We start from the raw sequence: 20,454 nt of genomic DNA on the forward strand, positions 1-20,454 counted from the left end.
AGTATAGTGGACCTCATACTTAGAAACAAGGAAGAACTATTTGGAGATATGAAGGCTGGGGAAAAGCCTTGGTTAGAATTGAGGATCCTGAGAGGATAAGCAAGACAAAAAGTGGCATCACAACCTTGGACTTAGGGGAGCCAAGCTTGGTTTCTTGCTGCTGATGAGGCCTTCTATAGTCAACTGGAAGTAGCCACTAGATCCCACTCTTTAGTACTTATGAGTGACTTCAATAACTCTGATATCTGTTGGAAAGCCCACACAGCCAAGCATATCCAGTCCAAAAGGCTCTTGCAGTGCATCAATGATAACTTTATGATGGAGCTAGTTGAATTACCAACAAGGAGAGGTGCACTGCTGGACCTTGTATTATTGAATAAAGAAGGTCTGGTTGGCATTGTTAAGGTTTTAAACAGCCTTGGTGACAGTGACCATGACATGATGGAGTTTATTATTTTACAAGGAAGAAGAAGGTCTATAAGCAGGAATACAACCCTAGACTTCTGCAGAGCTAACTTCATACTCTTTAAGGATCTACTTGCAGGAATCCCATGGTCTAAGACTCTGGAAGGGAAGGGAGCTCAAGGAAGTTGGCCAGTTTTTAAATATCCCTTCCTTCAAGCCCAAGATAGGTTCATTCCCTTGAGGAAAAAATCAGGTAGAGGAGGTAAGAGGTGTGCACAGATCAACAAGGAACTTTCAGAAAAAAAGTCTTGTGGAAGAAAGAAATTCACAGCTCATGGAAGAAGGGACTGGTCACTTGGGAGAACTATAGGAATGTTGTCAGAGCATGTAGGAAGGCAACAAAGCCCTCATGGAACTCAAACTGGCAGTGGAAGTAAAAGGAAACAGGAAGAGCTTCTTCAAATCTAATCAGTAAGAAGGAAGAGTAGGGAAAATGTGGGCCCACTGCTGAATGGCAGGAGCCCTGATAACAGAGGATGAAGAGAAGGCAGAGCTGCTGAGTGCCTTCTGTGCTTCAGTCTTCACTCCTAGGACCAGCCCCTGTGAACTCCAGACCCTAGACATAAGAGAGAAAGAACACTCACCACTGGTCTATGAAGAATGGGTTAGAGATCAGTTATGCAGATTGAATATACACAAGTCCATGGGTCCTGATGGAATGCACCCAAGAGTGTTGAGAGAGCTGTTGGTGTCATTGCTCTAATGCTCTCCATCATTTTCAGAAGATCATTGCAAACATAGAGGTGCCTGAGGACTGGAGGAAAGCCAGTGTCACTCCAGTCTTCAAAAAGGGCAAGAAGGAAGATCCAGACAATTACAGACCAGTCAGCCTCAACTCCATCCCTGGAAAAATGATGGAGTGGCGGATTCTGGAGGTCATCTCTAAGCACCTGGAAGAGAAGAAGGTTATCAGGAGTAGTCAGCATGGATTGACCAAGACGAAATCATGCTTGACTAATCTGATAGCCTTCTATGATGTTGTGACTGAATGTATAGATGCAGGGAGAGCAGTGGATGTAGCCTACCTTGACCTTAGCAAGGCTTTTGACACAGTCTCCCATAACATCCTTCTGAGCAAGCTCAGGAAATGTGGGACAGAAGAATCTGCAGTGAGATGGATTAAGAACTGGCTATATAATAGAGCCCAAAGAGTGGTGATCAATGGCACAGAGTCCAGCTGGAGACCTGTGACTAGTAGGATCAGTGCTGGGTCCAGTCTTGTTCAACATCTCTATCAATGAGCTTGATGATGGGACAGTGGCTTCTCAGCAAGTTTCCTGATGACACAAAGCTGGGAGGAGTGCCTGAAGGCCACTGAGAAAGGCTGTGCTGCCATTCAGAGGGACCTAGACAGGCTGGAGAGTTGGGTGGGGAGACATGTAATGAATTAGAACAAAGATAAGTGTAGAATCTTGCATCTGGGAAAGAAAAACCCTAAGAACCAGTTCAGGTTGGGGACTGAGCTGTTTGAGAGCAGCACAGGGGAAAGGGACCTGGGGGTGCTGGTGGATGGAAGGATGACCATGAGCCACCAATGTGCCCTTGTGGCCAAAACAGTCAATGGCATCCTGGGGTGCATTAGAAAGGGAATGGTTAGTATGTTGAGAGAGGTTCTCCTCCCCCTTTACTCTGCCCTGGTGAGGCCACATCTTTCGAGGTCCTTTCCAACCTCTAACTTTCTGTAGAGGTTGTAAATTTGAGGACAGAATTTGCTTAGAAAAATCCCATGACATGGGATACAGTGCTGGGACAAAGAGGGGTCTAGGGGAGCTCAAGGTTGCTTTGTTCAAGGTTGTCTTTGCTTCCAGGAATTTACATTATCATAAATCTTCATATAAAGATTATCAGAAAAGAAACATTATGTTTTGAATATGCAGCTACCAGAATCTAGTAAGGAGGTGGGAACTCATCATTGTGCAGCTGTGGCCTTCAAACTTCTTTACTCAGCAATTCCTTATTCTTGGTAACTACTGGCAGACTCCATGCTTGCTGTTGAGAAAGCTTGATGCTCCTTGCACTTAGAAAAAGTGGTTTGCTTGTTGCTGCATGGTTGCTAATGTTTGGCTTTCCTCTTATACTGCCATGCTTGTGTAGGACAATACCACTGTGTTGCTGTGCTTTAATTCAAGCCATGCTTTGTTTCTTTTACCTCCAGTGCTAATAAATCCAAAGCCTTGCCAGCAATTCTCATTGCTAGTGTAAGGAGAAAGTAATATCTGAAGGGGGTGGTGGGGTTTCCTAGAAAGTGGTACAGATGAGTCTCTACCTTGGTATACCTGAAAATGGATAGGAAGAACCTGGGTAGATGCTACCATTTAAATAGAGGTGAATTCTTAGATGAGCAGGGACCTGTGTGCAAACACAAGTGTTGGACAGCATGGTGGGAAAGGCTTGTACAAAAACACAGAGCCACTGGATTTAAGCAGATAGTACTCCCTAGGTTTCCATGTACTGGCATTTAAGGGATTGTGTCATATGATGCAACTTTTTAATTAGGGGCAACTAGATCTCAATCAGCTTGTTTGGGTATAGTATATGTTGATCTTTTTCTAGTTCTTTAAGAGTTCATAGGCTGGTCACGTAGCTGCTAGGTATTTTCTGAGTGTAATTAAATAATGCCTGCTACCTTTAATCCTTTAATGGAGTACAACTGTTCTAGGAGTGGGTTTTAAAAATTAACAACTGTCATGTTCTGATCAGGCTGTTTTAAAAGGGTGTTTAATAAAGTTTAAATTGAAAGTCAGATAAGCATAAAACTTGTTCAGGTGCTCAGGCCTTGGAATAAAGGTGTACTGTTCACTGCAAATGAGGAGTGTGATCTTCTCTGCAAAAAGGGCATAGAAATATACAGTGACACTTAAAATGCGTACAGGTTCATGCTAACCTTTTTGCACTGATTCTTTCAGCGAGACTGTGGTAGCTTTACAACTGTATCTTATCTGCTCACTGTTTGATCTTCTCTTTCTCAGGGTAAACAGAATAGCTTCAGACCTCTCTAGGCTCTGTAAATGACAGCAAGTGAGGTTCCTGTTTAATGGGTGCTTTAGAGCTTCATTTTCCCCATGTTCTTCAGGGAATTGGTGTCTCTGAGAAAATAATTGCACTCTTGATGAGGACAGAAACTTTATTGCAGTGTTCCAACAACCTGAATACAATTGTGACACTATATTAGAAACTTCAACCAAATGGCCCATTCAGAAACCTTACGTAACCATGGCAGGCTTGAGTTTCCAGCAGATTTGAGTTTGCCTTTTTGATTATCATCTGATGTGAGAGGAGGGTTAGAGTTTCAAGTTCACAATAAACCTATTCAAAGCAACTCTTTTATTAGCTTGAACAGTATCTGCAGAGTTCTTTTTGTCTTTGGCTTTCCTAAAAGAAAGTATTAAAACTTAACCAACACACAGGGATCCTGGAATTATAAGCAGAGTATAATTTTGTTTTGATAAGACTGTCCATTAGTTTGGACTCTATCTGGAGTTCTTAAATGACCCTGTTTATCTTCTCTGCATCGTGGAACTTTCAGTACTGTTCATGCAACTTGCTTATTTTTTAAGACCTCAGATTTGTTTTAACCCATTTACTGAGTTAAAAACTCTGGCCCTAGGCATTCCTGCCTAAATGTGTAGCCTTTTCCCTTGCACTTATGTGCAGTTCAGCATACCAGGAAGAACACAATGAAGTACTGAGGTGAGATAAGGTTAGAGTTGGAAAAGAGCAGGTGTTCTCTGTTTTTTAAAGGAAAAGCTGAGGTTTTGTGAGTTTGGTATCCTGTTTGGATTTTTTTTTTTACCCTTCCAAAAAACTCAGAAAACAAGATGGGTTTGTTCCCCTGTTTTTTTCCTGAAGTCTTTCCAATTGATTGTAGGATCCACTGTAGTTTTTTCCCATACAGTTTTTGCTCCCAGACTGATGGACTTCTGCATGCTGTCTTTCAGATTGTGGCTCTTGGCTCATACATGTGAAATTTCATACAACAATGCAGAGCTGAACATCCTCAATAGCTTTGGAAGAAGTTCTGCTAGCCTGCATTCTACTTCAGAAATCATTGTCTGAGTTGAAATGCATGGAGATAGATAAGCTTTTTAAGTCTGAGGGTCACTGGGTTCAGGTGCAGGTTCCAGTGCAGGTTCCAGAACTGTACCTTGAAATCTCCTGCCGTAGTTTTGGAGATTGTAAGTTTGTGTTCCTTTGAATGATACAGGTATTCATTTATGTCATAGAGAGAATACTGAATTCTGCCATATGAGATTCTCTTTGAAAAATGGAGACCAAGTCTTATTTCTCCATACTGTGTTATCTCTGTGCCTATGTTAAAGTCTGTATTTTTGACAAAGCTGAGTAATTTGTTATGTTAAATCGCCTGTGGTGTGTGGTGGTCCCTCTTCTGATGTGGAAAAACTCTTGTGATTTCCATTTCTGTGTATGTGGGAAGGTATTTTTGTGTTACATTTCATTGATGCCTCCAGGCTAATGGATATAGATGTTTTGTGCTGAGTTCCTAGGTCTCAGTGTGGTATCCGTGAAGTCTGTAATATGTGGATAAATACTATTGAAGTAGAAGGCTTCTAATACTGATTTTTGTTTTTATTGCAGGAATGTACACCAGAGAACCTGGAACTGAAAAAGAAGATTTTCAGTCAGTTAGACCTGATTGTTGGTGACAAAGTTACCTTGAGCAGCTCGACCTCTTGTCTCTTACCCAGCAAGTTGTTCACTGGCCTTAAGCATGTTAAGCAGTGTATTGTGTCACATCCTGTAAGTATGACAGCATTATTTGTTTCTGTAGTGGCACAGGTGTTTAAACTGCATCTCAAACTCTTTCCTGCAGACTGAGAGATATAGAAATATTCCCTGGAGTATTTGTGTGCCATTTTTAGTGTGCAGGGGCTGGGATTTTCAGAAAAGCTTTAGTTTAGTCATTCTGTAAGCAGCAGCGTCTGCTAAACAGAGGATCCACTTTTCATGCTGTCAGCTCAAGGTATGTTCTGTGAAGCTGTTGTGCTCCTATTGTGTGTTGCTCAAACTAATGGCTCTCAAAATAGTTTTGTTTTGAAGATAAATTCACAAAATCCTCTACTTTCTTCATGTGGCATCAGTAGTCTTTTCAAGTATCTTTTTTCAGCTGCTCTTGGGTAACAATAGGATCCAAACACTGAGATGCATGTGCTTGTGATTCTGCTTTCTTCAGAGTTCTGATGCAGAATCAGTATACTTGAAGAGGAAAATCAAGTGGATGAAATGGAACAAATAGTAGTTGAAGCAGAATTTGCATGCTTTGTGACCAGCTGGGACAGTGAAGGGATGCAGAAATAGCATGACTAGAGGGTATACCAGAACCTCCAAATGCTGAAGGGCACCTGTGACCCTTTGTAGAGCTATTTGTGGGGCTACTAGACAGCAGTTTCATGCATCTGTCCTCACCATGGAAGAGCATTTTGTCTTGATCACTGGGGTATTTACTGCTTCTGATTTCCACTACTCCATAGCTAATGATTTTGTTAGCCTATTGTTAGTCTGTTGTTTGATAGATCAGTTAAAAGAACTGTTGTAAGGAAAGTTTGCAGTATCTGAAGTAGTGCAAATTCTGCAATTTGGTAACTACTTCTTGTCTCTCCAGGATGTACCTTAGGGTATAAAGTAAGTGTCAGTTCCCTGGGCATGCTTAGGAGTGGCAGGCTGAACACCAAAATGGAGCACTACTTTGCTGTAATGCCTCTACCTGTAGCCCAGAGCTGCCAGTGTCAAAGCGTTTGGTCAGTGTCTTTCTGATTCCCCTGCACCAGCACCATCGTACCATGGGATGACTGGGAAGCAAAAAGAACAAAAGGAGTGGTTTCTTCCTGTATAGTTAGTTTTCATCTCCTTTTAATTGTATTTTTTTAAGGGTTAAAACTTCAAAGCATGTATCTGTGCCTAGGTTTACCCTTTCTCCAGTCTAAAACTTAATAGTTCCTTATCTCATGTTTCCAGGGTTGTAACTTTCTGTAGTGCAAGAGAAGAGATAATGTCTCTTCTAGATTTCTGTGTTAGGTAACTGTAGCTATGATGTTGTTTTGGTGTGTTTTTTTTAACCAATTCTTTCCCTAATCTCAGGCTACTTGTCAGCCTTTGATTTTTACATCACTCTTTCTTACTGTTTTCTCAACTCGGTGTGCACAAGTTGACTTGTTTGGTCTGAGCTGCAGTATTCATAGGAACCATTACTGTAAGTAGATTTTATCAGATCTGGAAAGGTAGCTAGTTCCTGCATAAACATTTTCTAGGCTGCTGCTGTAAGGATATATGTATTTGCCAAAGCAAATACACTGGAGTGCCTTAAAATGTCTAATTGTACTGAAATTACTTTGCAATCCAACTGAGACTATTTTCCTAGTAATCTCAACTTCATTCAAAGGGGAGTGTACTGAAGAAGCTCGGAGCCAGTGTACTTTTTCAGGGGCCTTCTTGCATCTGTTATCAGGAGACATGCTTGCTTTGTAGTACTTATTGGCTTTTGGTGTTTTCTGTTTTAACCATGGCCTTACTAACACAACAGTGGAACATTAGGAATGGTGGCTGCAGGAACCAAGCAGTTCTGGAACACACAGTGAAAACAAGTTTTGATATACCAGAAAAATTAAAAGCTAAAGTTGTAAAGCCTCTGGCAGAGGTGAGCATGTTGAGGATAAATGAAATGCCCAAAGGGCAGAAGGTCATCCCTGTGCTTAACATAGCAATAGGTTCAGCAGTTAGAATCACAGAATGCTAGAGGTTGGAAGGGACCTTGAAAGATCATTGAGTCCAATCCCCCTGCCAGAGCAGGGTCACCTGGGGTAGGTCACACAGGAATGCAACCAGATGGGTTATGAACGTCTCCAGAGGAGACTCCACACCTCTCTGGGCAGCCTGTGCCAGTGCTCTGTCACCCTCACAGTGAAAAAGCTTTTCCTTATGTTTACATGGAACCTCCTGTGCTCCAGCTTGCACCAGTTGCCCTTTGTCCTATCATTTGACATCACTGAGAAGAGCCTGGATCCATCTTCCTGATGCTTGCCCTTTACATATTTATAAACATTGATCAACATAATACAATTCAATCCCACAGCACAGCTGTATGATAGAAATGCACACAATGCTTGTAGGTACAGGTGTCCTCTGCAAGCACTTTCAGGCAATCTGTTGGTGGAGGTCTTCCACAAGTCTTTCTCATGCCTGCAGGGTCACACAGCTGGAAGTAATGAGGTAGAGGCAATTGTGTGCCATTGGATGAAGTCCCTTTCTGTACAGGAAACTGTATAATCAAATCACCTTAAAAATCTATTGAGCCCTATCAGTTAGATTTGTGGGGATTTTTAACTCTACTACTCCTGTTGGAAGTTGTGTCTTCTAATTTTTGTTCCAATTTTATTAACAGTTCATTAAAATTAATTTGATGTTTGTTGGCAGCTTTTGTGTAGCTTAATTCTTTCTCTGTGTTTACTTTGTCATATCCTTTCTTAGCTTTCATTTTATTAGGCTAAGGTAAGCTCTTTTGCTTCCTGAAGAAAGGCTTTGCAATTGCCTTCCCATTTTAAGAAATCTTCCCCCACTCCAAATTTCATCCATGTTTTACTACCTCTAGTGTATACCAACATCTGTTATCTCACTCTTATCTCAATTACCTTCCTAAGTCTCCTCAGTATGCTCAGGAATACATCTGTGCCAGGTTCATGAAATAGAATATTTCAATAAGGTGACAGTCAACATTAATCTTGGAAGAAATTTCTAATAGCCCCAGGCTTTCTTTCTTAATTCTTTCTCAAGAATTAACTTGTTTCTTCCTGATTGGAACCTGTGATACACATGGGGGTCAGAAAAACCTTCAGAGAACTTCTTGGTGCTACGATCTGAAAAACTTTTAGCTGTTCCTAGGATGTTCTTTAGAATTTTTTTGTCTATCATTTAAAAAATACATGACAGAAAGGTCTTGATGAGAAAATACATTTGGGAATAGTCAGAGAGGCATTTTTTTTTTTTTTTAAGTAGGCAGAGTATTTGAAGGTAACCTGTTCTACAACTTTTCAAAATATCTTTTATGTGATATCTGCAACTGTTTAGCATATATTTACAGGAATGGGCCAGTAGCAGCTTATCTATTAGGTGCTGCATTTTACAAGTGGTGTTTAGCAATACTTTTGTTATAAAGTTCCTGAATATCTAGAAGGAAATGTCTACTTTGTTTGGAAAGACAGGTGGTGGCCCTGTGTCTTACAGCAACAAACAGCCTGAATATTGAGATAACATTGGTTACTCAAGTCAGTGTAATGTTTTCTAGTACTGATTGAGTGCTGTCATCTCCATGATGATAGTGTAGCTCCATGAACTTTGCTGTTGTTTTAAGAGTTAGATTTAATGTGAGATTAACTATTTTTAAAATTTTAATTAATATACCAGATTTTATTGAATTGGTGGAGACTTTTAGGGTCTGAAGATCAGGCTTACTGTGGTCACTGGAAAACAGCCATGCTAGCAGCAATCTATGAAGGTGCTCTATATTGACTTGTTCTGTTAATCTGTTAATAGCTGACATTTTTCTCCTGTGTTGTTTCTTGAGGTAAATCCACCATACTTTGTGCCACTGGTTGAAATTGTGCCTCATCCAGAAACAGATCCTTCTACTGTAGAAAGAACATATGCACTAATGAAGAAGATTGGCCAATCTCCTGTCAAACTCAACAGAGAAGTTGAGGGGTTTGTACTGAATCGGCTCCAGTATGCAGTGATAAGTGAAGCCTGGAGACTTGTGGGTGTATGTATATTTATTTTTTTCCCAACTTACACACACACACACTTTGCTGGTTTTGTACATGTGACAAGCAAGATTGTATATTTAAATTTCCTATAATTTTGTGTCATTTTTGTTAAACTCATAAAGATAAAATAAATACTAACATGTAAATTAAAACCAGTAGGAATTATCCATGATAAATAGCATCTTACCCTACTTTCTTTTCAAAATACTGTCATTTTCAAGACAACCTAAAGAGTTTTTAAAGCACAGAAATCAAAACACTGATTTTGCTTTTTTTAGGTTGTCTCATCATTTCCTGTTGTTTTCTGAATGTTGCTGGCCTACTCTACAGTGGTTATGAAAATAATATTTTAAATGGTTTTCTCTTTGGCCTTTCAGGAACTGAACTCCTAAGTTCAACAGTTATTTGATATGTGTAGTTAAAGACAGATTTCTCCTCCTCCCACCCATTCAGACTTCTAGCTGAGAATTCTTTGTTTGTGCTCCTTCAGCTTTTCCCACAGTTACCTGTCCTGTGCTGCAAAGTCTGATCTTTCATCAGGAAGAGGTGAATTAGGAGTCTATTGCTGTTCTATTGAGAAGATACTCAAATGGGCTTAAGTAGGGCTTACTTTTTTGTCATTGAGAGTGTTTTAATTTTCCAAGTTGTTTAAAAGCTAAAGATCTTGAAATTAAATTAGTATTAATATATCATAAACAAAACAACTCTTTTTCCAAAGCAGTATCTAGCAACACAATATAACAGTATAAATAGTGAATAAATAAATAAAACAATATTTTTATTAAGGAGCATCTCTCTTCTACTGGAGATGTTTCTTTGAACTAAAAAAAAGGCTTCTGTTATAAAAAAAGTTAATACAAATTCTAGAGTATATGGTAAGAAAAATCCCCTCAGAAAGCTCTAATCATGTTGAAGGACAAAGGATAGAAAGTATAGTAAGCTCTAAATTGTTTTTAAACCTTAATAACCCCAGATGAATAAAAGATTTTGAGAATAAAAATGTAAAAATTACTACTAAAAAATGTAAAGAAAGAGGGCAAGTTCATGGTAGAAAAGCTAAGTGAATGGCAAAGTTCATTGGTAAGAAAGTTTCCACACTAAACTTTCCTTAAAAGGAGAGGATCTGACATAGAACAAGTCATTCTAAGAAAGATTTTTGGAGCAGGAAAAGTAAATGAGCATTATCAGGAAGCACTTCCTCATGGGGAGGGTGGTCAAGTATTGGAATGGACTGCCCAGGGAAGTGGTGGAGTGGAGATGTTTAAGGAAAGGCTGAACGTGGCAGTGCCATGGTCTGCCTGATGTGGTGATGTTAGGTTATAGGCTGGACTTAATGATCTCAGAGGTCTTTTCCAGCCTCAATGTTTCTGTGATTCCATAAGAACAGACTGTGAAGAAGAAATGGAACTTATCCTAGGATCTCAAAACTCAAATGTGAAGTTGATGAAATAATGATTTAAGCATTTTTTTACATAGCAACTGGAGCAGAGAGGGACCTGGGGATGTTGATGAGCAGGCAGTGTGCCCAGGTGGCCAAGAAGGCCAATTCCATCCGGGCCTGTATCAGGAACAGTGTCCAGCAGGCCCAGGGAGGTGATCCTGCCCCTAAACTCGGCCTTAGTGAGGCAGCACCATGAGTACTGTGTGCAGTTTTGGGCACCACAGTATGAGAAGGACATAGAGGTTCTGGAGAGGGTGCAGAGAAGGGCAACCAAGCTGATTAGGGGTCTGGAGAAAGGGAAAGGCTGAGGGAACTGGGGCTGTTCAGCTTGGAGAAAAGGGGGCGGAAGGGAGACCTCATTGCTCCTTACAACTCCCTAATAGGAGGCTGTAGTGAGACAGACAGTGGCCTCTTCTCTCTGGTGACCAGTGATAGGACAAGAGGCAGATATTAGGAAAAACTTCTTCACAGAAAGAGTGGTGAGGCATTGGAACAGGCTGTCCAGCGAGGTGGTGGGGGCACCATCCCTGGAGGTGTTCAAAAGATGGGTAAATGAAGAGCTACAGTGGATGGTTTAGTGGTTAAGGGCTGTGTTGGGTAGACAGTTGGGCTCGATGATCTTAGAGGTCTTTTCCAACCTTGATGATTCTATAATACTACAGAAATGCAAGTTAGCACTTAGTCCAAGTTCTTTTAACAGAGTTCAAAGTATTGTTGGGAAATTGTGGACCAGGAAGTCTTACAATATGTAGGCATATTGATTCAAGACCCTTGGTCAGCACACAGGTATCTAGGGAAGTAATGCCCCAAAAATATAGTAGGACTTCTTCATGTCTTTGAGAGGCATAAACTGAATTGTGGAAGTCACTGCTGTAGAAACCTAGGATGCTGGAAATATGAATGAGTTCAAGGAACATTTAAACACACTCATGTTAGTGGAAAACCATGCAGAAGCCATCTCCAGCTGTCAGAGTCTCTGACTGGACTGCTGTGAGCTAAGACAGTGTGTGTCATTGAAAGTATCACGCTTTATTTGTTCTTCAGTTGTGGAAAAAGTATAAGAACACTTCCCAGGCTGCTGTTGGAAAAGGAATAATTTAAGGTGATCCCTTAGTATGAACCTGTAGTGACCCTTTTTATGTGTGTGTTGGTATGTGAATAGTAACAAAATAGTACTTGAAGCACCGAGAGCTAATGAAAGTTGCTTTTGTGGTGAATAATCAAAGTCTCCAAGTTACATTTTCGTATAATTTCATTGCAGGCAAACACACATTTAAACAACTTAGATGGCTGTATTTCTATTCCAAAAGCCTGGACAAATAGCAGCTATCAAAGGTGTATGGTTTCAGCTGTGTTACTTCAGGCGACATTCTGCCTTTGAAGGGAGGAGAATCACTGCAGTTAAGTGAGAACTGTAGGCCTAAGGCAGTTTCAATGTTTCTACTGTTGTGCTGCCAACTTTGTAATTTAGGTTGCAAGTCATGTTCTTTTGGTGTTTCCACGTTCAAAGTGGGGAAGAATACTTGCTTCTGATTAACTCACTTTTCAATCTTTATTGGTAAAAATGTGAGCTTCCCCACCACTTAGTCTTTGAGAGACTCCTCAAAATAAGATTTTAATCATATTTGATTCCTTGTGGTAAAAAAAGTTTTTCTGTTCTTTTCTAAGAAGCACTGGGGGTAGAAGATAAACAATATTATCAGGAGGGACATATTTGCAAAGTATTCTTGTCCAAAGTGACCATACTATTAATCCTTTTGTGCTTAGATATGTAAATTGCAGGTATTAGGTGAGGCAATCCAAATCATCCTGGATGCAGAACATGGACATTCTTAGGAAATTAGTTAAGGACATTGTGGTATTTTCATGCTAAAAATTCTGTATTGCTTTTAACTATTGTAAAAGAAGAATAAGACAGAACCATAAAACATAATTTCAAGCTGCTTGTTCTATTAGTGGTTCTAAAGGTCTGAACAAGTATCTTTTTATGCCTACAGTTACATGTCATAAATTGATCAGTGCTCCTGTTTCTGTTACAAGTTTTCTGTAATTTTACATGGTGAGTTTGAGAAAAATCTGTGCTGTTGCTGGAGGATCGTTGTGTTGGCACTGCAGTGTTTCAGTCTTTGACACATAACAAGGACACAAATATTCCAGAAATAAATTCTATGTGTGAACCAGAAAAAAACCCAGTAGTATCAGTCTCCAAGCCTTTGGAAACCACTTGAAATTATCTTAAATCAGCAGCTTTATGTAAATAACTGTCTGGTTTTTGGAGGACTTTGAGATGCAAGCTTGAAACTTTTCCTCTGCATCCTCACCTAGAAATGTTTATAGTAATGTCCTGTCTGGGTGCACTTCTGTGTGACCTGTCCTAGGTGATCCAGCTTTGGCAGGGAGATTGGATTTGATGATTTCCAGAGATCCCTTCCAAGCCCTAACATTCTGCAGATGGCAGCAAAATGATCTTATACATGCACACACATGCATATATTTTTTTATCAAAGTTTCAAGTTCAGACACCTTTGCGTGGACAGTCTTTGTTATTTGTGTGTGTGTGTTTGTGGGTGGTTTGGATTTTTTTTGTCAGAGGAGCTTTTTTCTAGTGGAAGCTTCTCTGAACATCAGCCTGTATGCAAAGCAACATGGTAAATGTAGCTGCTTGCTGGATGACATTTGGGGCTCACCAACTTCTTCCATGTGGGTTTAAGAGTAGAAGAGACTATAATGCAACCAGATAAGGCTCTGCCAGCAGGTTGGATTCAAGCTCAGACTCTCTGTGGTGCTAAAATTGTGTGTGGGCATGGATGCTGGAACAGAGAGAGAAGCATAATTCAGGGCAAAGTAACATGAGAAACCTGTGCATTGGGATACAGTTTATGTTTGCCAAAGGTGCTGGGGTCCCCAGCAGCATACACAGGGAGGCTGGGCACAAAATGGGTGAATGCAGGACAGGGCCTAATGTGGGAGTGGTAAGTATGGAGTTAAGGTGTGAAAAATTAGGAGGCCTGAAGGTTGAGATACCAATTTTTAGAAAAGTAGGAGAATAAAAAGTCATTTGGAGTTGTACAGCTGGGTTCTGAGAACTTGGGCCATGTAGAGAATTGGGAATATGGATTTAAGGGTGCAGAAGTTTAACTTTGCAAGAACTTTCTGCATCAGTTATCTCTGTCTCCCCATGCTCATATTCATTCCATGAAAAAACAGATACTGGGAACACTCCAGTCTGTCTCTTTAAGGTCATGTATCTGAGAACTTTGCATAGGACTCTGTGGCATGTGTGAGACTGACATTCTTGTTGGTTTCTTATTTATGTTTTTAATTCTTAGGTCTCTGTTAGAAGTGTTGCAAAACTGATTGTGATGCAAGTAAAAGATGTACTGTGAGACCATAGAATGCCAGGTTGAAAGGGAACTCAAAGATCATCTGGTCCAGCCTTTCTTGGTAAACACACTGTCTAGACAAGATGGTCCCTGTCCAGCTGGATCTTAAAAAGAGTGCAATGCTGGGGAGACTGTTGAGGTTGAAGATCATTTTTCCTCTCTTCTCAACCCTAAATTTTGCTACTACAAGTTCGAAATTGTTTGAATAATCTGTAGTCAGTAATAGGAAAAATACATCAAACTGCTTTCTCTGTTACTCCCTCTTACTATCTATTTACTTTCTCATGCATCAATTGGCAGTGGTCACTGGCATCGTATTTCATTTGTAACTCCTTTGAACAGAGACTTAATGCCTTTATCTGCCTGACAAGCACCCTGTGCACTGCTTACATGATTACTTTTGTACTTGTACCAGTACTAATACATTCTATAGCACCTTGGGATTATGTTATAAAAGAGCATTACTTTAATAGGTTGACTTTGTCTTATTCTGAGGGTAAAGTTTTGAGGGTTGACTTCATCCAGAAAATTACAACCAAAATGTTTCACCAATGCTTAAGATCAGAAGTCTCAAACGTTACTCTGAATAGCTAGGGCTGTGCTTTTACTATGAATTACTGAGTGGAAGTTGATCTTGGAAATATTTTCCAACATCACCTGGTATTTGCAAAGAGGCAATTAAATACAGGGGCAGAGATAATGAGGAGGACATGGCTGGTTTTCAACCCTGATCTAATTTAGGGGTTTCAGATGCTTTTAAGAACCTGCTAAAACTGTACTGTATAATGGATCGTAGGGTAAGTGTCATAAGAATCTGCTTTTTACTCTGTATAAGCTTTTCATACTGCCTTAATGTATTTTTTTTCTGGAAAAGTGGGCTTTCATTTAAAACTAATTGCAAAAGGCAAGAATGGGCAGCCCTGACGTTTTTGTTCATCTTCTGGAAAATAAACAGCCATGGTTTAGCTATGTGTCCATTTTAGTTTGTTTTCAAAGCAATCAGGTAGATTGGCTTCAGTCCCTAATTTTTTTGTACCTCTCCCTTCTCAAGTGACTGGCTTGGCAGCCCTTAAATGCTGGCAAGACTTTTTTTTATCCCAAACTCCTTACTATTAATAATTGTATTATTGTGTTATCCAGAGGACTGTTCCAAAAGATCAAAGATAAGGTAGAGAGTTAAACATCTAGTTAACGTCTAGTTAAATGTCCCATAAAAGAGGGATATAATAAAAAGGTGTTTAAAGGGCCAGGGAGAAAAACAGTCTTGATACTAAGTGTTTCTTGCAGGGTGAGTTGAGCGAGGGTGCAACAGAAGAAGGAAGATAAAGGCAAGCAAAGTATGGAGGCATCAATTGTGTAGGACAACAAGTTTCTCAAACATGATGAAATGGAAAGAGAATGAGCTGGTTGAGGGATCCAGGAGAAAAGTCATATGCTTAAAATGACAGGACTGGAAAAAGATCTCATCAGGGTGTGGATGGAAGGGACCTGATTGAAGTGATAGTGAAGAGAAGGGTGTAACAAGTGCTGCAGTGAGAGAATGCATATATTAGTAGCAATCATTAAAAAAAATTACTGGATTTGAGAGCTACAGAGGATGAAGTGGCAAATTTAGAGACACAAAGTGTCTGGTCCAGGAGAGAGTGGAGGCCAAAATAACTCTGTAGGCAGACTGAAGTGAGTAGGAGAACATGATGAATTGGTAGTATGGAAAAAAGTAGATTTTTTTTTTTTTTTTTTTTTTTGCTGTGTCACATTCAGGGTGATTGAAAACCAAGTCAGTGACAGAAGTTGCTATGTGGGTGTGACTCACAGATGTAAAGACTGTTGATTAAAACCAAGCAGGTTGGGTCAGAGCCTGAAGTTGGAGACTTCAGAACTGCCAGAGTTGTTTTGGGAAGGAGAAAAGGGTCCTTGCATAGCAAGAACCATTAGTAAAGTACCAAAGAAGCATTAGGGCAATGTGGCATCACAGGAGATGGAAATCTTGAGGAAGATGAGATTGTGGAATATAACTGGTGCTGTAAGAAGCGTGGAGGATTCTGAGCCAGTATAGATCTGAAGTTTGAACACTGAGGTCACTGAAGATTTTGGTGGAATGTCTTTTAAGTTACAATCTTAATTTTGTAGTTGTGAAAGCTTTCAGTGAACTTTAACACACTTCCTCTTCCCTCTGACAAGTGCTCAAGGGCAAGGCTTGCAAGAAGAGTTACCCTGGATGAAAAGGATGAAAAATCTCCTTGGGAATATTGTTTCACACCTAGACCTAATGAAACTGGGTTGGAACTCTTTGTTTACTTCTTAGCATAAACACTGATCCTTGTGGAAGACACTTTGCTGACCTTGCACCCACCCTGCTGAGTCATTCCACCTATTCCTTAACATAAGTGGGAGTAAGCTTATTCCCCAGGGGAGGATGGTGCAACTTGTTTCTCATTGAGGTGATTCTGATTTCTGAAGAGAAAAAGTAAATGACTTTTCTTTAAGAGGGTTTGTGTCACAAGGAGAAACTGCATTTATATACACAGAATTATATACTCCACATCTGGAGGGATCTGTCATGTTTTCCTTCTAGTAACTGTGATTCTTGCCTTCTAGCAACTGTAGTCAAAAGGACAAGAGCAAAGCACTCATGATTAAGAGGGCACCTGGTCCTCAAGTGTCATTTTGAAACTAATTTGATTAATTTGAAAATTGATTTGCCATGATTCTGAAGTGTTTCAAGAAGCTGTTAACTCTTCAGCATTATATTTATAGTTCTTTAACTGCTGCTGTGGTTCAAATGTTTGTCTGGAACTTGTGGTTAAGCTTTTGTCCACAAATCCATGTCAACCAGGGAAAAAAAATCACTCATCAAGCACAGCTTTACCAGCACAACTCATTGTTTGGATGAAGCACTCCCAACAGAAGAGTGCTTTTGTTGACTTTGCTGATGTTGTTCATAGAAGTTGTGTTGCCATGTCAGGGGAAAAAATTTTTACAGAACGTATGGTGGCCATGTTAGTTACGATGATGCTGGTCTGTAATTGGAACACTGTCTGAGCTTTTCATTTAGTCCCTTCTTTATGCAGACCTTCCTGTCTGCCTCTACTTTAGCATGCCTTAGCTTTAAGTAGAAGACAATAATGCTTCCTTCTCCCTGCCAAATTTATGTCTAATTAAATTGTTACCAGAGCTGTATGTTTTGTATGTAGTAGATGTTAATAATTACATTACTGTAATAATTGACAAGCGTTCAAAAGCCCTCTGCAACAGGAATTTAGCCAGGCTTATTTTTGACAGGAGCAATGCCTACTAACAGATTGAGACTTGAAGCTGAATCTTATAAAAGGCTCTGTTTAAGCCTGAGATTAGGAAACTTGATATCTTTGGCCAGCTGTAGAAGTTATATTGGTTCTTGGCTTATAACTTTATTTTAAAGTAGCTGTAGATGGTGCAGCTAATGAACACAGGCAGATGCTGTGGGTGGAATTCATCTCACTTAAGATGGGATTTCTACAGCATATAGGCATAGACATCCAAGTTCCTTCCTAATCTTTCAGTCACATTGGGCCCTTTTAGGACATAGCCCATCTTACCTATTCTAGAAGCTGAATTCCTTTTTTCTCTAGTGATTATAAAGAGAGTCAAGATGTCTAGCTGAGATGTTGATGTTTAAAACAGGTCAGGAGAGGTGTCTTGTATGCCTGTAACTCTAGCAGATCCATGTGTGATATGCAGGAACATTCAGACAGGGCCCTGTGAGGGGAAAATTTAGTAGGAAAAAAACCCTGTCTTTCACCAAGCAGATGAGTGTACCTAATTATAGAACCCTAAGGAGAAGGACTTGGGAGTGCTGGTTAATGACAAGCTCAACATGAGCCAGCAATGTGCACTTGCAGCCCAGAAAGCCAACCATACCAAAAGAAAAGCATAGCCAACAGGTCAAGGGAAGTGATTCTTCCCCTTTATGCTGCTTTCATGAGACCCCCACCTGGAGTACTCTGTCCAGTTTTGGAGCCCTCAACATAGGAAGATGATAGAGCTGGGAGTAAGGCCACAAAGATGATCAGAGCACCTCTCCAATGAAGACAGACTGAGAGTTGGGGTTGTTCAGCCTGGAGAAGAGAAGGCTTCAGGGAGACCTTATAGCAGCCAGGTTGGATGGGGCTTTGAGCAGCCTGGTCCAGTGGAAGGTGGCCCTGCCTGTGGACGGGGCTTGGAACTAGATGATCTCCAAGATCTCTTCCAACTCAAACCATTCTATATTCTGAAGCTCAAAGAGACCTGTGGAGAAAGAGTCATTGAGTGGGGACAGCACCTCAGGGTAGGGTGAGAAGGCAAATTAGAAGCAATTCAGCATCACTTCCAACCTCTTAATGTTAAGGAAATGTTTGCATGTCTCTGGGGATAAGGAGGACAAATTCTTGAAACGAAGGTTTATCTGATGGCATTGGTTAGAACAGGCCTTAGTTAATTCCTGTCTTTCCAGTAGGTTGAACACAACCTCATATAATAAATACTATTCTTCTCCAGAAATCTGTTAAGGTAGTGAACTGTAACTTCTTTAAGCCTTTCTGTGCTTGCCCTAACCTGATGGGGATGGTGGCTTTCTTGTAAAGCTACCATATGGGTGGAACAGCACCTCTCAACTTTTAACAAGATAATGCTTCATTTTGCATGCTCTGTATCCTGCCAGCTCTGAGACATGAAGCTGGCAATGAACTCGTCTCAAGAACCCAGGCAGGTTGAGGCTGGGTAGGCTGAATGTTCAGTGAGTTTTGTGGGAGGGAGTGGCAGCTGCATTGCCTGTGAGTTTAGTCCAAGCCTTTTTTGCAGATGGCCTTAGGAGTAGTATCCACTGCTGCACCTCTGTTCTGCCAGTTTGACTCTGCCCAAAAATCCAGAACAAGGATAACTTGAAGGGCAGTGTGAGATGTAGCCAAGACTTCTGTATTTAAAAGGGCTGGTAAAATATTTTGATATGATATAAGTTTTTTTGGTCATGTGCTATTAAAAGTGTCATGTTTGCTCTGTGTTCTCTGATTTCCAGTTCTTAAGAAAAAAATATGCTGATTAGCATAAACAGCTCAGTTTAGGTTTAGTACGTGAATTATTGTAAGTAATAAATATCAGGCAAAAAAATATATGTACAAATAGTGCATATGGTTTCAAAAGTTGTATTATCATTTGGTTCAAAATACACTTTAAAAGATACTGTCAATATGCATACAAGTGTATCTGGATTATGAAATCCAGCATCTTAGAGTTGTGAGTGTTTATATTGAACCATAGGAAGGCTTGCATAAGAGATGGACATTTCTGGCAAACAGTTACGTTTCTGTTGCAAGTTAAAAGCTATTTCTTAAAAAAAGCCTTGTTATTACTTCTTTAATCTTTCAGTTGTATGCAAAAAGCAGGAAATTTTGCAATAAAAGCAAACATTCACAAATCTTCCTTCATGTTTTATTTTTGCTGCCTAGGAAGGAGTAATATCTCCTACTGATCTAGACCTTGTGATGTCTGATGGATTGGGAATGCGATATGCATTTATTGGACCTCTGGAAACCATGCATCTTAATGCAGAAGGTAGGTAGCTTAAATTTATATGAATTAGAAGGGAAGGCTTATGTTGCACAAGACTCTGGAAGCATTAGATCACAAACCAGATTAGGATTGCTGCAACTATGACTCATCTCTCTGTACTGTAATGATAAGAAAAAGAAAATTTGTCCAAAACTTGAGGCTGGATGAAAACAAATAGATATTGACTATCCTACTGTGACACTAGCTGTATACTTCCTTTTTTCCAAGATTTTTCTCAGGGCTTTGCAAACTGGTGTACCCATAGTTCAGGACTGTCTTGAGTGTCAGGGAAAGAAAGTATTGGAAAATTTCATCTGATAATCCAGTGTCAACAGAAACTTTTCTGTAGATGAGTGCTTTCCTACCCACTACCCCTAAAATTTGAAGCAAAGGCTTTGTAAATATCACTTGGAGCTAGTTTGCTTTATGATGGCTTAAATTTTGAATGAAATAAAATGGCTTCTGTCTGAAAAATACTGAGCATACAAATTTGACTTGACAAAGCAGTCAATTAACAGTTCAAGATCCGATTTGCATAATCAAGACAGATTTTTTTTCAATAGTGTACATGATTCCTAGCTAAATAAAAAGTGAATTGCATAAAATGAAATAAAAAATACAGATCAAGATTACCAAGTCTTGAGCAATTCATTTAACAAAATGTGAAAACTTCAAGTAGTGAATATCAACTAAATAATTTTTAGACTTTTTATATTATGGTCTATGTCTTTATTCTGGTTTTGCATCATCTCTGACATGGTAAGACCATGTACAGGGTCTTCTGTCAGAGTAACTTGCTAAACTGCCTCTACTAAAATGTAAAACT

At 39.9% G+C, this 20,454-nt stretch overlaps 1 protein-coding gene across 4 annotated transcripts in view; it reads left to right on the forward strand.

Moving 5' to 3' along the window:
• Window positions 1–20,454, forward strand: part of CRYL1 (crystallin lambda 1) — a 56,602-nt gene that overhangs the window by 21,490 nt on the left and 14,658 nt on the right. For all 4 annotated transcript variants that reach the window (XM_030467451.1, XM_030467474.1, XM_030467461.1 and 1 more), the window contains 3 exons: window positions 5,062–5,223; window positions 9,041–9,235; window positions 19,526–19,631. In XM_030467451.1, the coding sequence (XP_030323311.1) occupies window positions 5,062–5,223; window positions 9,041–9,235; window positions 19,526–19,631 (463 nt within the window). The remainder of the gene's footprint in view (window positions 1–5,061; window positions 5,224–9,040; window positions 9,236–19,525; window positions 19,632–20,454) is intronic.

Source organism: Calypte anna, chromosome 1 (assembly GCF_003957555.1).
Source record: "Calypte anna isolate BGI_N300 chromosome 1, bCalAnn1_v1.p, whole genome shotgun sequence".
NCBI lineage: Eukaryota > Metazoa > Chordata > Aves > Apodiformes > Trochilidae > Calypte > Calypte anna.